Source organism: Eurypyga helias, unplaced genomic scaffold (assembly GCF_000690775.1).
Source record: "Eurypyga helias isolate BGI_N326 unplaced genomic scaffold, ASM69077v1 scaffold13802, whole genome shotgun sequence".
NCBI classification, from domain to species: domain Eukaryota; kingdom Metazoa; phylum Chordata; class Aves; order Eurypygiformes; family Eurypygidae; genus Eurypyga; species Eurypyga helias.
The window spans coordinates 1-23,558 of NW_010236844.1; the positions used below are offsets into that span (position 1 = coordinate 1).

The 23,558-nt window shown below is 40.9% G+C and overlaps 1 protein-coding gene across 1 annotated transcript in view; it reads left to right on the forward strand.

Moving 5' to 3' along the window:
• Positions 1-9,057: 9,057 nt before the first annotated feature.
• Positions 9,058-23,558, forward strand: part of LOC104506332 (chromosome unknown open reading frame, human C11orf49) — a gene marked incomplete at its 3' end in the record, with an annotated part of 70,310 nt that continues 55,809 nt past the window's right edge. The window contains exons 1-2 of the mRNA XM_010147250.1: positions 9,058-9,097; positions 9,540-9,642. Coding sequence (XP_010145552.1) covers positions 9,058-9,097; positions 9,540-9,642 — 143 coding nt within the window. The remainder of the gene's footprint in view (positions 9,098-9,539; positions 9,643-23,558) is intronic.

The following is a 23,558-nucleotide window of genomic DNA, read 5'->3' on the forward strand; positions in this document are numbered from 1 at the left end:
CGTGCCCAGGCGGGTCGGAGTGACTCCGTGCCTGCCTTTTTGGGTGGGGAGGGGGCAGCAGCGGGGGGTTACGGGTCGGTGTCGCAGAGCGCTGCTTCTTCGGGTGCTCCCTTGAGGCGGGAGGGCTGCGCCGGCCTGAGGGGGATGAGCTCCGTGACCTCCCCGCCTCGTTTGCACGGTGTGAGTGGTACCAAGCAACGTCCAGCTGCCCGGTGGCAGACTGTAACCTCAGTTAGCCCCAAACTTACTTGCTTTGCTCCCAGATCTGTGTGGGCAACCTTATTTTATACTCACTTCCCACCACTGGAAGGGATGCTGCCCTTCTGTTGGGACACAGTTTGAATGTCGGCTTTTCTTCTGAGAGAAGGTAACGTTTCCCACATAAAATGGGAATCTTTTAACTTATAAAGGAACCGCTCCCTTACAGACTACATCCTTTTAGTCTGGCTCTTACAGTTTGTGTCACTGCATGATGTTACAGGAAACTAAGGAGCAAAGTCATTTGGTGTTAATGCGTGAAATAAAAGTAATTAGGATGGAATAAAGTCAATATGACTTCATTTAATTGCTGAAGAGGAGATGAATTACAAGTAGTAAGCATTTGGAATGTGTTCAAGGCCGTATTTTTGAAGTGAAACTCTTCAGCCATTACTTTCTAGGCCCACGAGGCTGTTTGGCAATAACTGTTACAAAGGTATACATAATTTAATGTGGCTTTCTTTTACAAGGAAAGAGCAGAAGTGGCATGGATTGGGTTGTGCTACTTGTTCCACCATGATTTTGCTGTCTCTGCTAAGTCAAAATGGAACAAGACTGGAGAAACACTGCTGGCTTCCAGTAAATGGAAAACCCATCTTGCAGGGAGGAGACTAAAAGAGCTTCGTTTGTTAAGCCTAGAAATAGTGTCAATGAGGAGGGATTTGGCTGTTCTTTTTAAGCACATTGTAGCACTAAACAGAGATGAAGTATTTAAACAAAGGAGTGATCTAATTCATCTTAGAGTAGAATCTCTGTGGTAGTGCTGCTGGTAGGGTACTTCGTGCATACCTACGTAACTGCAGTGCTATTCTGTGTTAAGGAAACTCAAGGCAGAAATGAGGGATTGTTTAGTGCTCTGTTTGGGGTGATTTTCAGGAGACCCACTTTGCTGAAGTTCTTACTGCCGATTTCAATTCTGGAGCTAGTTCAGGTATTTGAGAACAGTATCGCAGTGTGCCATGTAGGACACTTTGCTTTTGTGCTACTCCATGGCACTGTGCCAGCATTTTCTCATTAATAGAGAGACTCACAGCTTTTCCAGAGTTTCTTGAGGCTGAAACTCGCAATTTTTTTTTTTTTAATTTTTATTTTAATGTCCAAAGTTGGTTTTAGGTTCATTTAATTGTTTTTAACAAAATAGGTACTTAACTTGTGTGAAACTTGTTAGTAAGAATTGAATCACTCAAAACAATCTAGGGAGCAGACTAAAAATTCTTAGTGTAAGAATAAACCAGTTTTCTGTTTCACGTCTAAAACTGAGAAATGACACTTCCAAGAGATGTGCCAGATTGTTAAGTGCAAGCAGTTTTCTTAACCTACCCAAAGTGAAGTGTGCCTCCTTCTATCTGTTCCACGTGCTGATCTACCATTCCCTTTTAATTTTGTAAAACCTTCTAGATTATTCTGACACTGGGGTCAGAAGCAGACACACGTGTGAGTATGTCAGGTTGAGCAATGACTTGTATAAGAGCCTGTTCTGTTGATCACTTTGTATATCCTTCTGTTTACTTGTAATATCTGTTGTGTGTTGGGGGGAAAGTGTCTGCTATATGATGGTATCAATACTCGCTGTAAATGTTACCAGTAACAATGTTTTTGTCTTTGTGAGACTTTGTAATTTGTCCAACTGCTCACAGATCCTACTCAGTGACTTAAGTATTAGCAGCAGGAAAGTGCTTAAAACCCAAACAACACCCAGAAAAAAACATCCTTCCCCCGCCCCCCCTCCCCCCCGATAATCACAGTTCCCCCCACGTTTTCATAGGATGCTTTTGTGTTTTCTACATTGACCTGGCATTCTGAAATCACTGTTCTGTGGATTTGTTCTGTTGTGTGACTCAAAGTCTTGTTCATGTAGTTGCCTGATGTGGGGTTGTAAAGAATTGTGATAAATTTCACTTTCTGTAATTTCATTCTGAAGTTGTGTTGCCCCATGCTGGCACATAAGGTATTCTCTGAGTCTCCCAGGTCGGCACTGTCTTTCCTGACCTGGAACGGGCAAGCTTCACCTAACATCTTTTCCCTTTTTCCCATATCAAAACCAGGCCAACAAATAAAATGAGTGGCTCAAATAACATTACATGCTACTTGCCACTTTACTTTTTTTTTCTTTTTTTCCTATTTGGGATGATTCTTCCACATCCAATTTGGATGCTAAGAAGGAAATAAAAGCAGTTGTGAGTTAAAACAGAAGTGAACAGGGAGAGAATTAAGCATTCGCTTCAGATGAAAAATAATTGCAAAGCTCTGGTAGAGCAGAGTTCCTGGAAAATAAAAATCAGGGCAACGTGTCTAGTGCCACAGTGATTGTGAGACAGTAAGTAGAAGAGCAGAGGTGGATGAAACTTGGTGAATAGGAAGGGAGATGAGGTCTGCAGAGTTGGCAGAGAAGCTACTGTGAAGATCTTGTAACAAGCAGGACAGTTTAAACAGCATTTTAACTGAATAAACAACATTTATTGTTTGGGAACAGTGATGAAAATGTTTCTCGTTTGATGGATGAGACTGAAACTACAGTAGGCAAAATGAGGCCTATGTGAGACACTTTTCCATGCCTTCCTCATTATGATTTAATAACTGGTGATTGCTCAGTTATTTATAGCAGGCAATGGAGCGCTTAGTGTATTGTTCTGCTCATGCAGCTGTCTTCTGAAGCTGCAAACTGTATTCCCACCCCCCTCCCTCTTCCTGGTCAGGAGAAAAAGCAGTAAATTATTGCAAAATTCTGAACTTTTTCTCCTCCCCTCAACTCCCCAGCTCCAGGATGCGCTTTCTTTTCTTCCTTTGCCAATATAAGACATGTAAGAATGCAAATACTCTGTTAGAGAAGTACCTTATCAGTAAAGCATGGGGATGTTAAGTGCCAGAAACGTGGTTGTTTTTCCTTATCTCCCAAGAGGTCTCCGTCGTCATGATTAGGAAGAATGTTCATGGTATTAGTGCTTTTACGAAACTGAATAGCTCTCAGCAGAGAACATCAGTTGCATAGAGACTTTACAGATACCTAGGGCTTACTCTTCTTCTGAATGGTCTTAAATAGTGAGTTGGAAAGTCCAGGTGCAATTGTTCTCTTTAACAGCATAATCAGTGTATAGGTTACATCCTTTTCCAGACATCTCAGCTGATGCCAAGTCTCCTCTTAGTCTAGATATTTGATGAGCTGCTGTGAGGCACTTTGGCTGAAAGAGCCTATGATCTGAAAAAAGAGAAAACAATGCCTTTTTAAAGTTATTGCTATTTTTAAAAATTATTATTTCTTGCTGTGTGGTACAGGTAGATGTGGAAGGTGAACGACTTCCCCACTGATGCGTAAGAATTTGCTTGTAGGAATGTTAGTGAAGTTTGAATCTTCTTAGACTCAGTCTAGTACTTTCTCTAAAAGGTGGAGGTTTCATCCCCAAACCTGCTGTTAACATCACAGGACTTCCACCTTGACTGGAAAGGAACAGGTGAAATCTTAACCTGGTCTAGGTACAGTTCCAGAACTGGAGGGTGCAAAGTCCTTCTGCATTTCAGTATGAATAGTTAGGGAACCATGAGGCTACCTAATGCCCTATAACAAGCTGGAATGAGAGTTACTTGCACAATGTTAATAATACACTGCATAAATTCAGAATTTATTAAAAAAAAGAAATAAACAGCTCAACAATTTTGCATTGGCGAGGTGGTGATTCCTAGCAGCTGCACGACATCTTGCAGGAGGTGGTCTGCTGGAAGGACTTGGACAATTAAGTCAAGTCTGTCTGCAGCCTTGGGGGTGCAAACTGGAAAAGTACAATGTTGTGGTTTGTGACTAATATGCTAGTTAATTGTTTGAAACAAGTTTTCAGTTATGGTCAAGACTATAAAGTGAAACACTTAATTTTTGTTGTTGTTGTTGAAAGTAGTTTTGAAACTGTGAATGTACGAAATACGGTATAGTTGTGCTGCGTGGCCACTTAGCATGTGTTCCTGAGTAAAACCGCGTCTCGCATCGTGCTGTTCTCTCTGGTATGGCAAGGTTTACTTGTACTTTGTGATGTGGTCTTTTTCGTTTGTTTTTGAGGGTTAATAGGAAATTACGCTCTGAAGCTGTCAAAGCTGGAAGGAACTACAGCTGTACAGTGATTTAGCTTTTAGGTTGATAGTTTTGTTTACATACTCTTCTTCCTCAGGCTATTCTTTAGCGATATCTGAAGAGATTAAATCCTTAGTGATATCTGAAAAGATTAAAAAGAGCCTCCTCAAAGACCATTAATGCTGGAAAAACTTCCAGAGTTGACGTGATTTTGTTCTTGCAGTTTGTATCCTTACTAATCCCTTCTTGCATCATTATTGTTTTGGTAATGTTTGCGTGAAACTGATTTTGTGTTACTGTAGATGCGTCTTTCCAATGTGTGTAATACAGTAGTGTCCTTAGTTAAGCTCCGATTCAGACTAAATTCTGAAAGAGTATTTAGCTATTACTTTATATGCTCTCAGACATTAAAATTGCCAGAAATATTCCAAATACATTGAAGCTTGTTATGCTCTTGAATTTATGAGAACTGAAATGAATCATACTGTTAATTGCATTAAATAGTGTGTATTTTTGGCACTTCAATTGAGGAAGAGGCAAATAATTAAGAAAACTGGTCTTATTATCCAGGAATTCCCACTCCTGATTTTTCAATTTATTCAGTTATGCCAGAAATCAACCAGCAATTTAAAAAAAAAAAATCTCTCTCTTATGTGCATACAGTACAAATTGTTCTGGGAGACAGCTCACGTTCCAGAAGTCATCTCTCTTGAGGAGTTGACCAATAATGTAGCTAGCTGATCTGATAATAATTCAATAAATACAGACTTACCTCTGCTGCAAGGCTCTGTTCTGATGCTTCTTTAAGCAAGGTGCGTGATACGTGTTCTACTACCAACACCCGTTTATTCCGATCATACTCTTTCTTCAGGTAATTTGGCGCACTTTATTTTTCCTTTTCAGCATCTGCTGCTATTTTTATTGCATCCCCCGTTTGTTTTCAATATGACAGGCAGCATCATGTCCTAGTAATCATGCTGGTATACTGATCTTCAGTTTTTCTTCCGTGCCTTTAGAAAAGGCAGGTTTGCTGGAAAGAGAAGTTATATCAATGTAGCATTAAGGAGATGCATTTGAATTGTAAAACTGGGAAACTAATATGCAAAACCAGTATGGTTAATGTCATTGTGTGACCAACATGTGCTGAAGTAGGTCATGTCACTGACACAGACAGTACTGTGGCACTTCCAAGTTCTTCATCCTCTCCATCCCTGAGCACTGCTAATAATAAGAATATCCCATATGTGCAATATTATTACTTAAAGGTGACATGGATTTCTTCCTTTCCTCCTGATTTTCTGGCTTTGAGAATTTCCGTGCATATCTTCTATTTCATGCAGCTGTATTTGCATTAGGCTTTCCTTTTCCTTCAAGGTTTTTCAAGTTATCAGTGCTTGTTTTTACAATATTTGTAATCAAACCTATGAATTAGCAGATTGTTTGTTCTCTTAAGAAGATTGAAATGAGTCATTTGGTGGCTTATGAAAGGATTAGTTTTATTATTTTGAATATACATGCAAAATGATTCGGTACCATTATGGCTAAATGGAATCAGACGTGGTTCTCTAATCTGTTGTAGTGAAGTCCGTCGGGACTGTGGATTGGCTGTGGATGTAATGCTCATTTTGCCTTTCACTTGTAAACTGGAGGAGCGCTGTATGACTTGATCTGGCCATGCTTGTGTTGCACAGCCGCTGTTCAGCCCTGAATTTGGTTCTGAGCCAGAAGTGCATTCATTCTAAACACTGGGGGTGTGGGTGATGGTGGAGTGTGAGTATGTGGACGAGGTGACAGTACCACCAGAGGCCGTTCTCCGGACTGTTGCACTAGCCAGTTTTGGAGGATCGGTACTGTACATATTGCTGCTGATTGGACAGAGCCTCGAAGTGTAACATCACTGCTAGTGGTTTAGTGATAAGAATTAAGACATTCTATATGCAAATGTATCTACTTAACATCAGGTCACGGGCTGCCCGAAGACTCCTCTGAACTTACTCTGCCTGATCCTTCCGTGAGGGCTGCCTGGTAGTTCTTAAATCTGACAGCAAAAAGCAGCACTTAGCAAATGCGTGTGGCAGGCACACTTACTACTCTTCAGGGCAATTGCATGGGATTTCAGGGAAGAGTTTGGCAAATACGGGTTGCATTGGAAAGTTTTGTAGAAGTAGGGAGGAGAGCCTTTGTTGCAAACAAGCCATAAATAAATAAATACTGAGGTTGATATCCTGTTGTAATACCTCCTGTGTGGAAGCTGCAGTATACTGGAATTCTATCAGGAAGAAAATGAGTAGAGACAGCAACTGTAATAGTTGCATGAGTATTTGGGCTTTATGTTCTGATTTGGACGTGCTGCCTTATTATTGCAAAGTGAGCCTCAAAAATATGAGCAACATGTATACCAATACACCATTAACTTCCTGAATTTTCAAAGACTGTTAAAATGTGTGAAACTTTTTTTTTTTTTTTGCACAGGACCCCATGGATTTTTAACTCTGCTTGCTTAAATAGTTAATGTTCCACTATGGTTCCAGTGTTTGTAATGGAAAGTACCATTTGTATAAATTATGGAGCTGTTATTTTGCTATAACCAGACTTCTGGCACTTTATTTTGCCTCTCTGGCCTGCTACAACTTGCCTGCAAATTAAATTTTATTCTATAACTTTTCTGTGTAGGGTAGAGTTGATTGGGTTATGAAACATATGACTTTTACTGTTCCGTGGAACTGGGCAGCAAGTGAACAGGAAGCCAGAGCTGGAATTTGGTTTGGCAGTGTGAACTGGGCTACCTGGAAAACAGCGCAGCAGCCAAAGAGCCAAAAAGAGAGAGTCTTCTCAATAGGATTGCAAGTGTTGTTTTCTTCCAGCTTGCCTGCTCACCGGTTTCTTCCCACACCACTACCTACCCTCTGGGAAATAGGGAGAGAGGTTCTTTGCCAGGATCCTTAGGCCATGCAACAAAAAGCTTAATAGAAATACCCTTTTACCAGCGACTGTATCTGACAGTGACCCATGTATATTTGTGTATGTTTTAAGCGTGACTGAGATATCTGCAGTTCTGTGTTGAAAGTTAATTTATTCTCCAGGAGCTGAGTCAAAGGTATTTGTTACAGAGGTCAGCCACACTGTAACACTGTGGGACCCTGCTTATCTATTCCCATAGGCCGTTAGGGTAGAGGTTAAGGACTCTAAAGAAGTAAAATAACAAAAATACATTTCATTGATAAGGGATCTCCTATGAAAGGAGTGTATGCTTCTCCACAAAGTTTTGAGAATGGTTTTGCACTTAAGCAGAAGTTTATTGCAGGCTGAGATGAGTGGAAGCCTGTCTGCTAGTACAGTTTCCTGGCTCAACCTGGTACCGCTGACAGCTCAAGAGGAGCCTGGGAAGACGTTTTCTGAGTGCAAGACAGGCTGCGTAATGAAGAGGGAGGAAGGATGGGCTGGAATAAAGTTACCCAGTTGCTGTTATCTTGAGCCTGTGACTGAGCTGCACAACTCATTCCTCCCTCAGGGGACACAGGTGCGCAGAGCTATTTTTCTTTAATCACTCACATAAATTAAATTTATTCCTGTACATTAAAATAATTAAATAAAGCTACGCCCTGTGTCTTTTAGTGCCAGATAATATCTTTGAACCTTTGGCTCACCATTTTGCTATCAGCTGCAAGGTATTTTCCAGGGTGTGCTTAACCAATTTCACCATTGTCCTGAAAAGTGTTCTAGGCAGAGAAATCCCCTGATAGCAATCAATGTTCATACATGGTTTTAATCACTGTATCCACCGGGAATAATCATTTCCGGGCCTCTCTTGAAGTCCACCTGCCCCACACTAAGATGAAAGGGGCTTCCATGCTGTGTATCAAGTGGCGCAGGCTTCATGCTTACCAGGATATTAAGCACAAATTAAAATGGACTGAAGAATATTGATGTGGATCTGACGTTGGCCAGTTGCTGGTGAGAGTATGATGCTGCCAAGTCTGGAGCAGATTGTCAAGAAGGAAGAACAGCCTTTGCCTTTCCTATATCCCCCAAGGGGTTTCTCCTCTTTTTAGGACACGACACTACTTGCAAAGTTGCAGTAGCGTACGTGTTTAGGATGGAGGTGTGTGCTTTGGGAACAGGGTTTGTGTGCTTTCCAGGTTAGGAATGATTTTCCTGGGTTCGTTGTGACTTGCCTTCTGATTGTTGAACTTGTAGGTTTGGAAAGTCTACTGCTTGGTAGCTGGCGCATCACCCCAGACTCAGCTCTTTGTTGCTCCAACTTGGTTTCTAGCCAAAAACATCAAACGGGCTCAGTGGCAAATCTGTGCTTCTTCCTCCCTGGCAAATACTTGATTTGTATGGAGTCTGTCCCCTGTAGAAGCAGCAAAATGGTCTGTGTTGTACCAAACTATCTTTACTTAGGAATCTTACAAGTGAGTGGCATTCTGTGGTTGGGTATGGTAGATCTACCACTTCTGAGATTTCCTTATGTTTGGTTTAGGCAGTTATTTGAGCCTGCCTGTTGAGCAGTATAAATCTCTCTTGGCATTGAGACCTGTTCCCCACCTGCCACTCCAAGAACATTCACTGATGTTTTCATGGAAACAGATGTACTTTTATTTGCACCTTTGGGGGGGGGCGGGGGGAAATCATAGAACAGCCTTAGAGCTACTTGGCTTAGGTAAGGAGGGAAGGGCAGGGAACAACTAAAGCTCTGCAACAGCCTCGTGAATACAGTATTGACAATTTGTATAGGAAAGATGGCTGTGACTCAGAACAGAGATCAGGAGCTCCTCTTGAGTAAGCATTTTACAAGGGCCTGTAGTGACAGGACAAGGGGTAATGGGTTTAAATTGAAAGTGGGGGGAGTTAGATTGGACATCAGGAAGAAGTTCTTCATGGAGAGGGTGGTGAGGCACTGGAACAGGTTGCCCAGAGAAGCTGTGGATGCCCCATCCCTGGCTGTCTTCAAGGCCAGGCTGGATGAGGCTTTGAGCAACCTGGTCTAGTGGAAGGTGTCCCTGCCCATGGCAGGGGGGTTGGGAATAGATGTTCTGTAGGGGCCCTTCCAACCCAAACCATTCTGTGATTCTATGGTTTTTCCAGCACGGCAGTCTCACAAATCCTTCTCCTCTTCCTTTGCTTTCAGAATTTCAGGGGATTTTAAAAAAAAAGGATCACTGTTCACAACTCTGTAACTCTGTTATTCTAATTTCTGTCTCTTACTGTCTTTTATTTGCAGCTCAAAGACATGTCCTCACGTACATGGAGGATGCAGTGAGCCAGCTGCTGGAGAACAGAGAAGATATTAGTCAGTATGGCATTGCCAGGTTCTTCACTGAATAGTAAGTACATCAGGACGCTGCCAATAGGGCCAGCCTGAAGGGGGGCTTTTGGAAACAGGCAGGGTACATGGAGAATGGAGCTGAACACATGCTGATTATGTTGTGAATGCTGGATTTCACTGGGTTAGCCAAGGGCTGCCTGAGCATGTTTCAGAAATGTGCCTGGGTTTTGTACAGTTCAGTACCTCTTCTATTGCCAACACTCACATGGAGCAGTCACTTTATGGAACAGAGCTTTTAAAAGTATACAGAAAACCAAATTCTGCTTGCTTTAATCAGTGCTGTTGGTATCAAAAGCGGAGACTGCTGCTGTTTTCAGCAGCACTCATTCTTCCTTTTTCTGAGTAAGAATCTGAACTGTTTATTCTCCTTTTGTGATTCTTGTCCTGTTGAATGCTTTAATGGAATGCCTCTTCCTTCCTTATAACCTGCATAGGTCCTTCAACATAATAATTAGCACAGATAATCTCATGTTACTAATTTGGAAAGATTTTTTGAGGGGGGAAAAGCTGTGTGTTTGTCTTCAGTTTGGTTGATGTTGACTCATCCAGTTGCTGTATGTTTTGCCAACTTGATGATGTCTTGCACAATGTCTAAAACTCTTGCAGGCAGCTTCATTAAAATCTGTTGGTAATGATAGTACTTGCAGTAGTTATGTTTCTGTCTTTGATGCCCATTTGAAATTTTTTTCTTGCTTGCTTCCTTTACTGTTACCTGTTTCCAAGGCAAATCAGTGTGCAGAGCGTTTCACAATCTCCATACTACAGCGGTGCAAGAGAACCTCAAAGCATAGGAGAAGCTTGCTTTCTCAGTTGACCACACTTCTTTTTTTTTTTTTGTGGTTTTGTTTTTGTTTTGTTCTGCACATCAGTCTCCATCTAACCTCCAAATAAGGTCTAACTTGCCAGTTTGACTGATTGAACAACCTGCATTATATTTTCTTGCCCCATGAACATTTTCAACTTTTAAACAACTGAGATTCTCGCTGGTAAATGAGTAACAAAGAGAAATACTGCAGCAAGTCTGAGGGGAAATTCCTAAACCTTTTTGTTTAGTTGGTTGGTTTGGGTTTTTTTGAGATAGCGTAACAAGTAGTTCAAGACTAGTATGGTTTTGACCATCTAGGCAGATGAGGTAAGATACAGGCCATCTTGCTACATCTGTTTATATAACAGATCTTTTGAGTAGATGGCATTGTAGCAAGAAAATACGGTTTCTTGGTAGTACTTCTTATCTCTTGCTCTCAGCAAGGTATTTCCAACTTTCACTTGGCGTGAATCACCCGTGTTGCAAAATCTGGAAGATCCATACAAAACAGTATAAAGGCAGTTTTACTAGAATAATCAAAGAGCTTATCAAGGCTGCTTAGTTTTACTGTTAACCTTTCTCTGTAGCTTAGTGTAACGAGAATGAATATGGACTTTTAAAAGACCTCAAATCTATTTTAGGAGCAAATAATACTTGGTACTACATGGATTTTATAAGGAGATTTATAAACCACAACAAAATATATCAATAACAATATCAAGTAGCTTAAACTCTCAAAATTTATTCCCTCTTTGTAGACTAGCAAAGTTAAAAAAATCCATAGTATCAGAAATGAAACTCTTACTGTACAGACCGATGAACAGTGTACTTCCATGTTCTGAGCGAGTTGCAGTCATCACTAGTAAGTGCGGGTTGCGGAGAATTAATCACTGAGAGCAGGTATTGGGGTCACATGAAGGTACAATCTGCGCACTTGATGTGAGTGGGAATCGTGATACTCCATCTGATATGGGTGACTTTCCACAGGAAGTTATGATGAGATTAGTCAGCTGAACAGAGAACAGTCAGTAAACAAGGGCTTAAGAAAGATAAAGAGCGTGACTACAATGACCTCCCCCCGTCAACAGGATTTCTTTACCAGGGTTGAAGACAAGGTGGCTCTGAAATACCCCAGAGAAATAGTCATGCAGGTATCTCTCCAGATTGGATCGGGTTTGCACCTGCTTCATGCTGACACCTCAGGGCCTTTTCTAAACTTCTGATCATATGTACTTAAAAAATTAATGGGTGAGCAAAGAGGTCTGCCACTCTTTTTGGAACTGCTCACATTGCTTCTCTATAGCATTTCTTCATCAGGACATAACCGCCTTCTTTTCTCTTCCTATTCTGCTTCTACCTTTAAAAGAATAAATAGTAATTCAAGATTATTGTAACAAACAAAGCTGTCACCACAGAGCACAACCCTGTGATTGACTTAGGTGCTGCAGATATTTTTCCCATTTATTTTCAAAGTAAAATTTGAATTTCTACAATGGCTTTTTATTCACACTGAGTGTTCTGTGGAGCTTCCAATTTCTTGAAAGATAAGAAAAGCCGCATGCTTGTTTTTCCTGTGAGTAATATAGAACTAGTCACTCTCTTTTATGTTGTGTCTGGAGTTTAGCAGATCATGCTGTGTCCCTGTACCAAAGGACGAACAGGCTTAGTAATTTTGAGAGCTGTGAAAGTCTTCAGGTTTGAAATGTGGGATTCTTTATTTAAAGTGGAGAATAAATGATTGGCAGTGTGGGTGTAGGTGGACTCAGAATACAAAGTTTCCTATTATGAAAGTGTTGTGTGTTCTGGCTTCCAGGGCTTAGTGGTGAGTCCTCACTGCCCCACAGATTTCTGTTCATCCACGCAACTGTCAACATTTGTTCAGGCTGTGCTTTGGAGTCTACACTGGCTTTGTATTGCTCTGCCAAGCAGATAAGCCTGATCTTGATATTTATCTTTAATCTCAGTATCTTCGAACTCAAAGATAACTTGTGAGATTCCGGAAGGTTTGTGTGGACTCTCCCAGTGTTTTCCTTGTCCCAGGTTATTCTAAGTGAGAGATTTGCATGTGCATATTTTCAAATATGCTGCAATGATTTGTAGTGCGATTTCCGTTTAATTACCATGTAGTGACAGGACAAGGAGTAACAAGTTTAAATTGAAAGAAGGTAGATTAAGATTGGATATCAGAGAAAATTCTTCATGGAGAAGGTGGTAAGGCACTGGAACAGGCTGCCCAGAGAAGCTGTGGATGCCCCATCCCTGGAAGGGTTCAAGGCCAGGCTGGATGAGGCTTTGAGCAACCTGGTCTAGTGGAAGGTGTCCCTTCCCATGGCAGGGGGTTGGAACTAGATGGTCTTTAAGGTCCCTTCCAACCCAAACCGTTCTGTGATTCTATGATTTGAGATGAAGGGACTTTGTATTAGGGTGTCCAGTTTTTCACATTGTGCTTTCCCTATTTATGCTCACTTAAAAAAAAAAAGAATAGTCACCTGCCTGGGTCTACCTGCTAGCTCTTAAACCCTGGGCTTGTTCTCTAATTTTAAGTGTGTAGGGGATAAAATGATGACTTTTGTAAATTTTCAGAATAATGAAGTTAGTGTGTCAAGGTTGGGTGTTAGATATTCTACAAACTCTTCTCAGAGAGCACTCTTTTCAGTACAATAGAGTGGTGTTCCGTGAACCTCTCTTGCTGGATTCACCACTAAAGAGAAATCATGGCCTTTCCATCATGTACTGCAATTCCCCACCTCACCGTGAGTCACTTCAAATCTTTTTGCCAGCTACGACAACTATTTTTATGGGTAATTAAGGAAATTTTGTTGGGGTTTAGCTTACCTGAGTGAAATCAAAGCTGAAAACTATGTGGTCATGTAGCTCTGTATGGATAAAGCAGTGTTTTGCTTGCAATGATTGTTCCTAGTAAATGAAATTTGGTATGTATTCCATAGCTATTCACAGCCTAGTACTGGGATTGCTGACTGCAGAGGGCTGACCTTCATCTCTACAGTTCTTCTTCCAGAATATTTTTAGTCCTCAAGGATATTTTTTTCTCCCACTTTTTTCCATTGTTCGTTTGTCCCAGTCATGTGGACATCTGCTTTCAATCTTGGGAGTTCCTTGAGGCTCCCCTCATCTGATTCGCTCCTGACACTTATAGGACTAGGGATCAATCACCCTTCTGCCAATTAATCCACATCTTTTTGCTAAATGAGTAAGATTATGCCTCTCTCAGGAGTAGTCTTGATTTTATAGATATGCTGAAATGCTACTGGTATTTGTTCATTACAAACCCAAGAAATCTCTGCTCTGCTTTTGAATCTCCATGAAATACAGACTCTTGAAAGCTCTCTGTGTAATTACACACTAATGCTACTTTTCTTCTTCCAGCCTAACTTCTGTGCCAACATATCTTAAAGGGACATGTTCTTCCTATACATTATTTATCATCCTGTTTTCTTGATCCTTCCTGTACTGAAGAAAAACAGGGCCCCCATGCTAATGCATTTGATCACGCAGGGGGAATGTCATAGTATCCCACTTTATAGTTTTTGGGATCTTAAAGGGAGTCTGTGTGGCTTTTTTTATTTTGGCTGGAAGAAGCAGCAAAAAAAACCCCAAAATTGACCAAGAGCCTTCGTACTAGTAATTTTTACTTTTCTTTTGAGCTAACTCTTTGTTAGAAGAGTTTGTTTGAGTCTCTTAGTTTGAGAAACCACACAAGTGAACTGGATACACAAGAAAAGGCAATTTTTTGTCTATGTTCTTCTCCCAAAGCACTCTTTGTTTTCTTTTTTTTCTGGTGAAATGTCTTCCTGACCACCTATCAGCTGGAGCATGACTGAGAAAGACATCTTGCTTTTAGGTTGCAGACTCAGCACTACTTCCACTGGGCTCTGCAAACTGATGTCTGAGATCCCCTTTTTCTGTAAAGGGTATTTCTGCTGGCTCTAACTTGAAGTGCCCTTGCTGGATCTTGTGTGACAGTTTGATAGTATTTATCTGAGGAGGTGTCTGTGATGTCTGTCTGGGGGGATTGGAGGTCGGATGCTGCTTCTGTTGTGTGCCTGGCAATTCAAAATACCAGGTCTGCGCTGTGTAGTGCCCTTTTTTACACAAAAGAACATTTGCTTTATTCAGAGTAACAGGACTGACAGTGCTATATAGTTCAAGATTCTTGGATGGGAAGATGTTATCACGGTGAGAAGTATCAACTTCTAGCAATGAAAGTACCTCATTTTCTCTTGCTGCCTGAATTGGCTGGAACAATTTGTTCAACTCATTCCTTAGGGACAAATGAGATACGTCTCTCTTGGCTTTCTCCGGCAATAGCAGTGATACAGGCTTTGATATCGGTAAAACTTTTGGCTTGTTCAGTCCTGTGCTGCTATACAGCATTACCTAAAGCTGTAAACAATGTCCTCTTCTTTAAAATGGTTTCAGTACCCTTGGGGGGAGTGGAGAGGGAAGGGCCAGGAACAGGACAGATGGGGTGCCCCTGAGAAATAAGCCACTCACTGAAGACAACTTTAATTGGCAACTGGAAATAAGCTGAATTATCTGCTTATAAAGAGGGGAGATTCTTAGAGCTAGTTTGCAGCCATCAATATTTTTTTTTCACCTGTGTATGTAGCCTTTGTCATCAGCATCATCTTGCTGTCGTCTGCTCTGCATCTTTCACCTTTTCACAGTAACTTGTTCTGTCTTGTTTGCAAGGATAGTGTAAGCTCTTCAGTACAGAAATGACATTGTACTGCATGTACTTTACAGCATCTAGCATTGTAGAATGTTGTCTCTGTGCTTTATACAATTGTAGTATAAACAGCAAAAATAGGAGTGAGAAGGTCCTTAGGGCTTTAACAGGTTGTGCTGGATTCCCTTTCTGAGAGATGGAGCCATTCATTAGAATTTCTCAGTATGAATCTTTGGGGAAGGGGTGTTGGTGGTTGGGTTTTTTTAGTGTTAGTTCCATGTGTATTGGTTTTGAGCAACTCCATAGCCTCTGGCAGGTAACAATACTTTCAGGTTCTTACAGAAAATGTTGACATTCTGTCTGATAGAATCCTGTGTGCAATTGCAAAAATAATATTTAATGTGTTCCTCAGATACTCTCAGGATACCTACATGTCTTCTGCTCTGGAGAGAAGATAAAATTACCATGCTCAGTGCAGGACTGCACTGAGCCTTGCGATCGACGTGAAGCTGCTGCTGGCAGTGACCTAGCTGTGAAGCAGCCCTTTGGGCTGAAAATCTCAGCTGGGATAATGTGCTTGATTGTTCCTGACAGGCTCTTACTTGGGATTCTTTGATCCCTAGGGCACTGCGTAAGAGTGCTGTCTGCCTTTGCTCTTCAGCTACCAGTGGAAAGAGAATGAATATATGCGCTCAGTCTCAGCGCTCATGCCAGAAGCTCAGAGGAGTAGATTTTGCAGCTAACATGAATGAGTTGCTATGAGAGAGACATTTTCAAAGCCTCTCTCCACAGCCTAGATGGATTTGCAGGACTGAATTTGTTGATGAATCTTTCCGGGGAACCTATAATAGTTGCATATTTCTCCACTTAAGAGTGTTGCTAATGGACACAAAGCCTTTCTGTTGAAGTCCAATTGTTGCCTTCCAGTCTTACCTCTACAGGGGAAAGTTGTCAGAATGGGAAAGGCTCTTCCTTGTAATCTGTTTCTCTAACCCATATTAGAAATGGGATTTCAGTACCCCCTGTCTACTCTGCGTGAGGTATGTGTTTTGTGTGAGAGGTATGGAGAATTTTTGGGGTATGGATAACTTGGTTTATTTGTTGTTTAAAATTATGTGAATTTTGTCTGGAACCAGTAGATCTACCACCTGAAGCATGATGTTTTTATTAGAGAATTGCTTGACAGCAGAAACGGCTTTGGTATCTTCATCTGACAGGCAGGTTCTGTGAATTCCTGATTTTCCCAGAGTTGTTTCTTTGTAACAAACATTGCAACAAGTCCTAGCCTGACAAATATGCTGATTGGGATGACTGCTGTTTACTCAACAGCTGGAAAAAATGCATATATTAATGGGAATAACACACTGATTCCCACTGTAGTTTGTATGTGTTGCCAATATATTAGAAAATTGTTTTCTTCCCACATGCTTGAGAATCTTATAGGTGAGTGGATACTGAGATGAATCCAAGCCCTTGGAAAGAAATGCGTGAAGGGGGGGAAAGTAAAGAAACTTTTTGGTTAGCAAGACAAACTCTGAAGGCTTGTAGCTGAATGAGCAACATGGAATTGAACATGAAAGACAACACTTACTGTGTGTTGTGTGTGATAATATACTCCAGTCAGGAAATTGATAATACTGCTTTGGTGACAGAAAAATCTAGCGAACTTGCCGTAGCATATGAATGTTAGCACTCGATATCAACACCTTGTCAGCACAGGGTAGTTGTCTGTAGATAACTCTTCACTCATTTATACACTGGCTTGAGCTGCACTGTGCTCTTGTTAGTTGAGCAGAAGCAATCACAATTTTTATTACCAATTGGAGCAAGCCCAGAGGAGGCCACGAAGATGCGCAGAGGGCTGGAGCACCTCGGCTATGGGGACAGGCTGAGAGAGTTGGGCTTGTTCAGCCTGGAGAAAAGAAGGCTCCAGGGAGACCTTAAAGCACCTTCCAGTACCTGAAGGGGCCTACAAGGAAGCTGGGGGGGGCCTTTTTACGAGGGCCTGTAGTGACCGGACAAGGGGTACTGGGTTTAAACTGGAAGTTGGGAGATTTAGATTGGATATCAGGAAGTTGTTCTTCACAGAGGTGGCGGTGAGGCACTGGAACAGGTTGCCCAGATGTGTTGTGGATGCCCCAGCCCTGGCAGTGTTCAAGGCCAGGCTGGACGAGGCTTTGAGCAACCTGGTCTAGTGGAAGGTGTCCCTGCCCATGTAAGGGGGGTTGGAACTAGATGGTCTTTAAGGTCCCTTCCAACTCAAACCATTCTGTGATTTATATACAGTGTGGTCAGATTATAGTCCTTATAGTATGTATTCAGTGGTGTAACAGTGCAGTGTTTACCCACTTCTTGCCTGTTGCTTTACATTATGGAAATTACATATTTATTTGGGGTCTTTGTCCCAATAGTTGCAGCAGAAGTGGTCTGGCTACCTTATGGAGACGTTTTGTAGTCAAGTATATTCATATTCGTTCTTACAGCCTTGAATGTTGAAATGCAACACATCTGCCATGAAGTTGAGCTTCCTTTAATGATGGTTAAGGCTAACTGTATATGGGCAGCGTTGATAGCTAATAAAACTGAAAACCAGATATTTGAAATTTTCTAAAAGCCAAGATTCAGAAACGTAACAAATAGTGGAAGTATCAAAACAATATGTGTCTGAGTTAACAGTGTTGGTGCTGTTTCTCTGGGCTAGAATTGAATGTACTATCATCTGTCCAGTTCTAGTTCATAACTCTAGCATAATTATGTTTGTTTCCAATTTTGTTATTGCTTTTCGTTATAGTTGTTAATGTTACTTGTACAAATTGGGACATGTATACATGATCTTTTGTGACACACTTCAAATGTGTAAATTAATTCTTGAAACAAGTCTGGATAATTTAAGGAGAGAGGGAAAAGGACAAAATCCTACAGTTCGCTGAAAATTGATCACTTTGATCTTGATTAGAAGCTAATAGAGAAGCAGTGGGGTTTTTTTGTTATGTGCATTTGTAATACAGGTTTCCTACTCCCCAGTCCATCTCACTGTTTGCATTTGGCAGTGCAACAAAGTAGATACGCAAGTCATTGCTATTCCTAAGAAAATCATTTAGAAGCCTCCTGTATGTTTGTTCTTTGTAGTTATTTCTCCTTAACTCATTTAATCAGTTGAGTATTTTATAGTGTTCATCATATCCTTTTTGGGGCACCACATGGTCTTTTGTTTAATTTTATTTTCTACATCAGTCTGCTTGGTTTTAGTATCTGTGGTATTGGCTAGTTACTTCCTTATCCCTGTTCTTGCACTTCTGATCACAAACCTCTGCTCTGCTTTAGTTTATTCTTGCAGAAGTGAAAGGGCCCTCAAGTCAGAAATGGTGAAGTGTGGCAGTCTTACATTTTCCCTCTTCCACCGAGGAAAGGTCTGTGGTAGAGCTCACCCTGAGGCAAAATAGACAATCAGTGCAGAGATCACTGTTTGATGAACATCTTTCTCCATCACTCTGTAAATCAGCTCAGCTGTGCTTGCTGAGTCACTGTGTTGGAATATATACGAAAAAATGAGAAAGATAAATAGTGACATCTACAACAGATGTAGTGGGAGTATTTACAGTCTTTTGCATACAATCTGCAGTGTGTGTATAAAGGAATAATCTCTCTTCATGCTTGGTCACATGCTGTAAGGACTGAATTTCCTGCAGCTTCTGTAAATGTTTTGAAGAAAACTTTTAGTAATGTGAAATTGGCACCTAGAATTCAGTAGAGAAGTAGCGCTAGAGAATAGCAGCTTTGGAAAAACATAATAACATGGGAAGTTTGGTACCCGTTGGTATTTTTTCCTTTTTTATGCAGTTTTGGGGATTGTTTGTTTGTTTGTTTGTTTTTAAGAATTACAAGGCATAGTTTATTCTTTGCTGTTAGGAGTTTTTTCTGGAATGTACTGTTTCCGCCAATAAAGTTTTTGATGTCTCAAGCTGTAAGAGAACCGCTGTTGAATACATGATAGCCTCACCAATAACAGGGTGGTGAGGCACTGGAACAGGTTGCCCAGAGAAGCTGTGGATGCCCTATCCCTGGCAGTGTTCAAGGCCAGGCTGGATGAGGCTTTGAGCAACCTGGTCTAGTGGAAGGTGTCCCTGCCTGTGGCAGGGGGGTTGGAGCTAGATGGTCTTTGAGGTCCCTTCCAACCCAAACCATTCTATGATTCTATGAATAACTACACCTTTCTCTGTATTGTTAACTCATATGATTTAGTTTTGGTTTTAATGAAGCATTTAGGGTGTTTCTAGTCTAATACGTGTGCATGGGAGATGAGTTTCCGAGGAGTTTTTTGCTTCCTTCTATCTAAGCTTATAAGACTTTGTATTAAATTGGATGAAGTAGTGCAAGTTTGAGGAACACTTAATTTTTCTCAGACAGATCTTTAAGAGAAGATGGATCAGATTTGAGATTGGGGGTTGGCGGGGGGGGGGGGGGGGGGGAAGTGGTGTTTGTTTGTTTTGTGGTGTTGTAAGGAGTTTTGTATTTATTCTCAGGCTGTAAAATGTTGTGTCACAGAAAATCTTGATCATTTCTAATGGCCTTGCTAAGAATACTTGTGTTGCAATGTGGACAAGGGCAACAAATGTAAAATTTCTTCTAAATTGGATATGCTAAGCTGTAAAAATCAGCAAATGCCTGCAGCAATAGGATGTGATAAGATCCCATAATAGGATTCCTTATGCTTTACAGGATAAAATCCCTTAACTGTCTCTGCATCCCCATGAATAGCAAACCAGTGGAAGTCTTGTAGCTTGCCTGAAAAATGCTTTTTTTGAAAACTTGATCTTCCTTTTCTTTAAAAAAAAAAAAAAAAAAGTCTGGTTTCTAGAAATCTGGATGTCTCCAGAGAACCTGAACACTTTCTATGCTGTGTAGCGTTGAAACTACACAGATTCCAGAATACATTAGTGTTAGAGACTTGCAGTAACGTCATGCCCTGCAAAATTAGTCCTATTGCCTATCCTCAAATAAATCAGACACACTGTAGCTGGTCAACACTGTAGCCAAGCAGTTGTACTGAGCACAAAGTGGTTTAGCTAAGCAATCTCTAAATGCAGAGTTAGTATTAATGTCAAATGATGAAGCTTCATCTATATTAAGGAATTTTGGCAAGGTTCATTTGTTGCCATGATGGAAATACTGGAAGCTGCTCAGTCTTTGATGTGTTATAGTTCTTGCCAAGGCAACTGAATAGGTGAGAGCATTAGTTGTGAATTATTTTTCTTCTGAAATTCTGTAGTCAAACCAAGACTGACAAGAGCAAATATGGGAGCTGCGTGCATGGCACCAGTATTGAATCTCTTTGGAACAGTCATTAAGCTCTTTTTCAGTAGTTCCTGGATCATTGCAGTTGCAACGTGATTGTGCTGCTACTTTTAAAATAATTAAAAGTCTAATTTATAAAACATGGAACTGTCTTACAAGAGATACAGGAGACTGTATGCAGAATGGAGCAAGAAGGCCCTTACTCGTGCTTCTCCTTTGGCCTCAACTTTCTGAGAAACCAGTTTGCTTTCCCTTGGCATTACGCTTTAATCTCAGCTGTACAATATGGGTGCAGTTATTCAATATTTTTCAAATTCATACTCCTCCTTCAGTGGACATTGACATGTTGGTATCAAAATCCATCTCCAACCGATTTCAATTCCATAAGTCCTTCCAAAGTTGTTGGTAGACTAGAGGAAATCTGAACACCTCCTTGTGTTGCTTGTATTTTTTAATAGTGTTTCTCTTTTTTGTGCCATCCTCACCACAGGGTCACTGCATGGTTTCTGTAGCATCTTGCAGCTGGTGAATGAATTCCACAGTGTGACAGGGAGGGCAAAAATTCATCTGTTGGTTAGTAAAGAAGGTCAGAGAATGGAGATCATGGCTGTATGCTAACAAAGCTTATTGAGCACTTGAATCTCCCGTATCCTCAGCATATAGAAGGTTATAGAGCAGTTCAGTAAGGAGTTTCCTTCTTGCCCTAAGATAACTAAATGGACCCAGTTGAGCAAATACTAAATACATTAGCTGGAGAGTTAGCAGCTTTCTTTGTGTAGTTATAATTCTGGATTTTTTTTCCCCTATTTATTTATTTTAGGTTTGAGGGGAAAAGGACAAGAGTTTTTGAGGGAAGCTGGGTAGCAGGTTGCAATGATCTCCATGAAACTACTTATAATGGTATTTGTGCGGCTGTCTCTGGTGTGCATCTTGCTGGTTTCACTATAAAAACTAAATCTCTGTTTATACCAGCAAGACCTTTCCAGGCTCACTGAAACACCATGTGGTCTGACATAGCACCTGATCAGACTAACAGAGCTAGTCCTGAGTGATTGATGCTTATCTCTGAAGGCTTCTTTACTTCTCCCTCAAGCACCTTGGAGGGTTTCTTCAGGGCTATTTACCATCTTCCACAGTATGCCCTTTCCCATCTTCCTGAATACTAGGTTTCCCAGCTCATAACTCTAAGAAGCAGCTTTATTTCAGAGTAGAAAGGGGCCCCAATATGTGGCCTATTATATCCATATCAGCTTGCTTACCCTTTTCAAACCGCTATTGTGCTTTAATAGGGCCCTGCCTGGCAGTGGGAGTCCTTAATTCCTACTATGTAAGAATGGCCAGCTTGAGTTACAGCAAACTGCAGGATGCAGCTCTGATCAAAAGGCCTCTGTTTTTAGAGATTCTCCCCCCTCGTTTGCCTTTTTTTTTTTTTTTTCTTTCTTAATCCTGGGCTAATAATTCAACACAGTGAGGTCATTTTAGCTTTTGATTTGAAAACTTCAAGGTGTTAAATTACTGACCTAGCATAGGAAAAATCAAGGGAGAGGAACTCTAAAAAAGATAAAGGGATTCCGGGTAATAAAGAGTAGCACAGCAACTCCTTTAATCCTTTCCTTCTCCAGAATCTGTAGACTGGTCTCAGAGGGTTTGATTTGCTACAAAGCAACATAAGAAAGCTCGTTGGCAGCCTACTCTGAGCTGTGTCACAGGTGCTGTGGTTCATTTCCTTTCAAACAGTGCTTGGGATAATCTCTGTACCACCTGCATTAACTCTGCCATGAATGCACAGATTCCTGAGCCTATACCAAGAAGCTTGAAAACAAATAATTAAAATTTGTGTCACTCTTTTCCCTCTTTCCACACCCTTCAGCTGAAACAAATTTGAGTGGGTGAGACAGAAAGGATCTCCAAAAGTCCAGTCTCTGTGTTTGCAGTGTTACATCACCCAGTCTTGCCAAAATATTAAGAGTGTTAATGATTTCCTATCTGCCTGGTTGTTAAAAAAGGATTTTTCCTTAAAGCCAGTCATCAGGAATAATGTCCAGCATCTGTTTCGTCTTAACACTGCTAACACATTTCAGAGGAAGTGCCTAAAAAGCACTGCTAATTTCATTAGAGGAAAATGGTGATTTCCTTGAGGCTGACTTCATTGTCCCAAATGTTAATATCTGTGGACTTTTAAAAAGCACTTGGTACTATAGCTTTGAATTGAGGAATGCTAATGCTCCTATGCTACCTTCCAAGAGGAATAGCTAAAGAAACAATCCATTAATTGGTCTTAATATTGCAAGTGGTGTAGTACATTTAAACCAATAGCTGAAGAATAGAATGATCTTAAATTAAGCTGTGCTCACGTGGTAGTAATTTATTCATCTCAGCAGTGAAACTGGCAATATTTTTCTTGTTTCCCAGTGGTGCCCACAGCTCTAAGTGTTCCCTCTCAGGGCTCGTTCCAGGCAAGGCTATGCTCTGTTATTGCAGAGCATAGCCTTGGGGTAAGTGTGATTAGTCCCTTGGGGATGCTTAGTGTGTGGATGAGTTATTTAACAACAGAAATTGCCTGGGTTTTAAACCCTTTTGAATTTCAGCATTTTCTATTGCTAGAGCTATTTTTTTGTTGTTGTTGTTACCCATTGTACCACAGTCTCTAATCCTAATACTCCTGATTATCCCTACTTATTGTGCTTTGGTTCACATCACCAAGCCGTCTCAGAGCTTGTGACCTGGGTTCTTTTCAGATGAAACTAAATGGGAAGATGTGTTCCAACTGCAAATGAGCGTTCAGCCCATGGGACCAGACTAGAGCTAGTCCAGAGCGTGTTTCAAGAACAAACGAACCTTGAGATACCCATAATCTTAACATTAGGTCCTCTGCACAGTTTCTGTCTACAGTTGTTTAAGTCGAGACATAGCCTCTGATGCCGACCTTGCATTTGAGAGTAACTTATTTTCACTTAAGACAGTTCTATTTTAATGACTTAGACACCTGTGTAACTGGGAAGAAAAAATAGTGTGTGGGGGGGAATTTTTCTCACTGGAGAGGCAGCATAAGCCTTCAAAGTAAGTTTTTCTTCCTTCGTCATGTTCTTGGTGGAAAATTAAAGCAGTAATGGTATACGTTAAG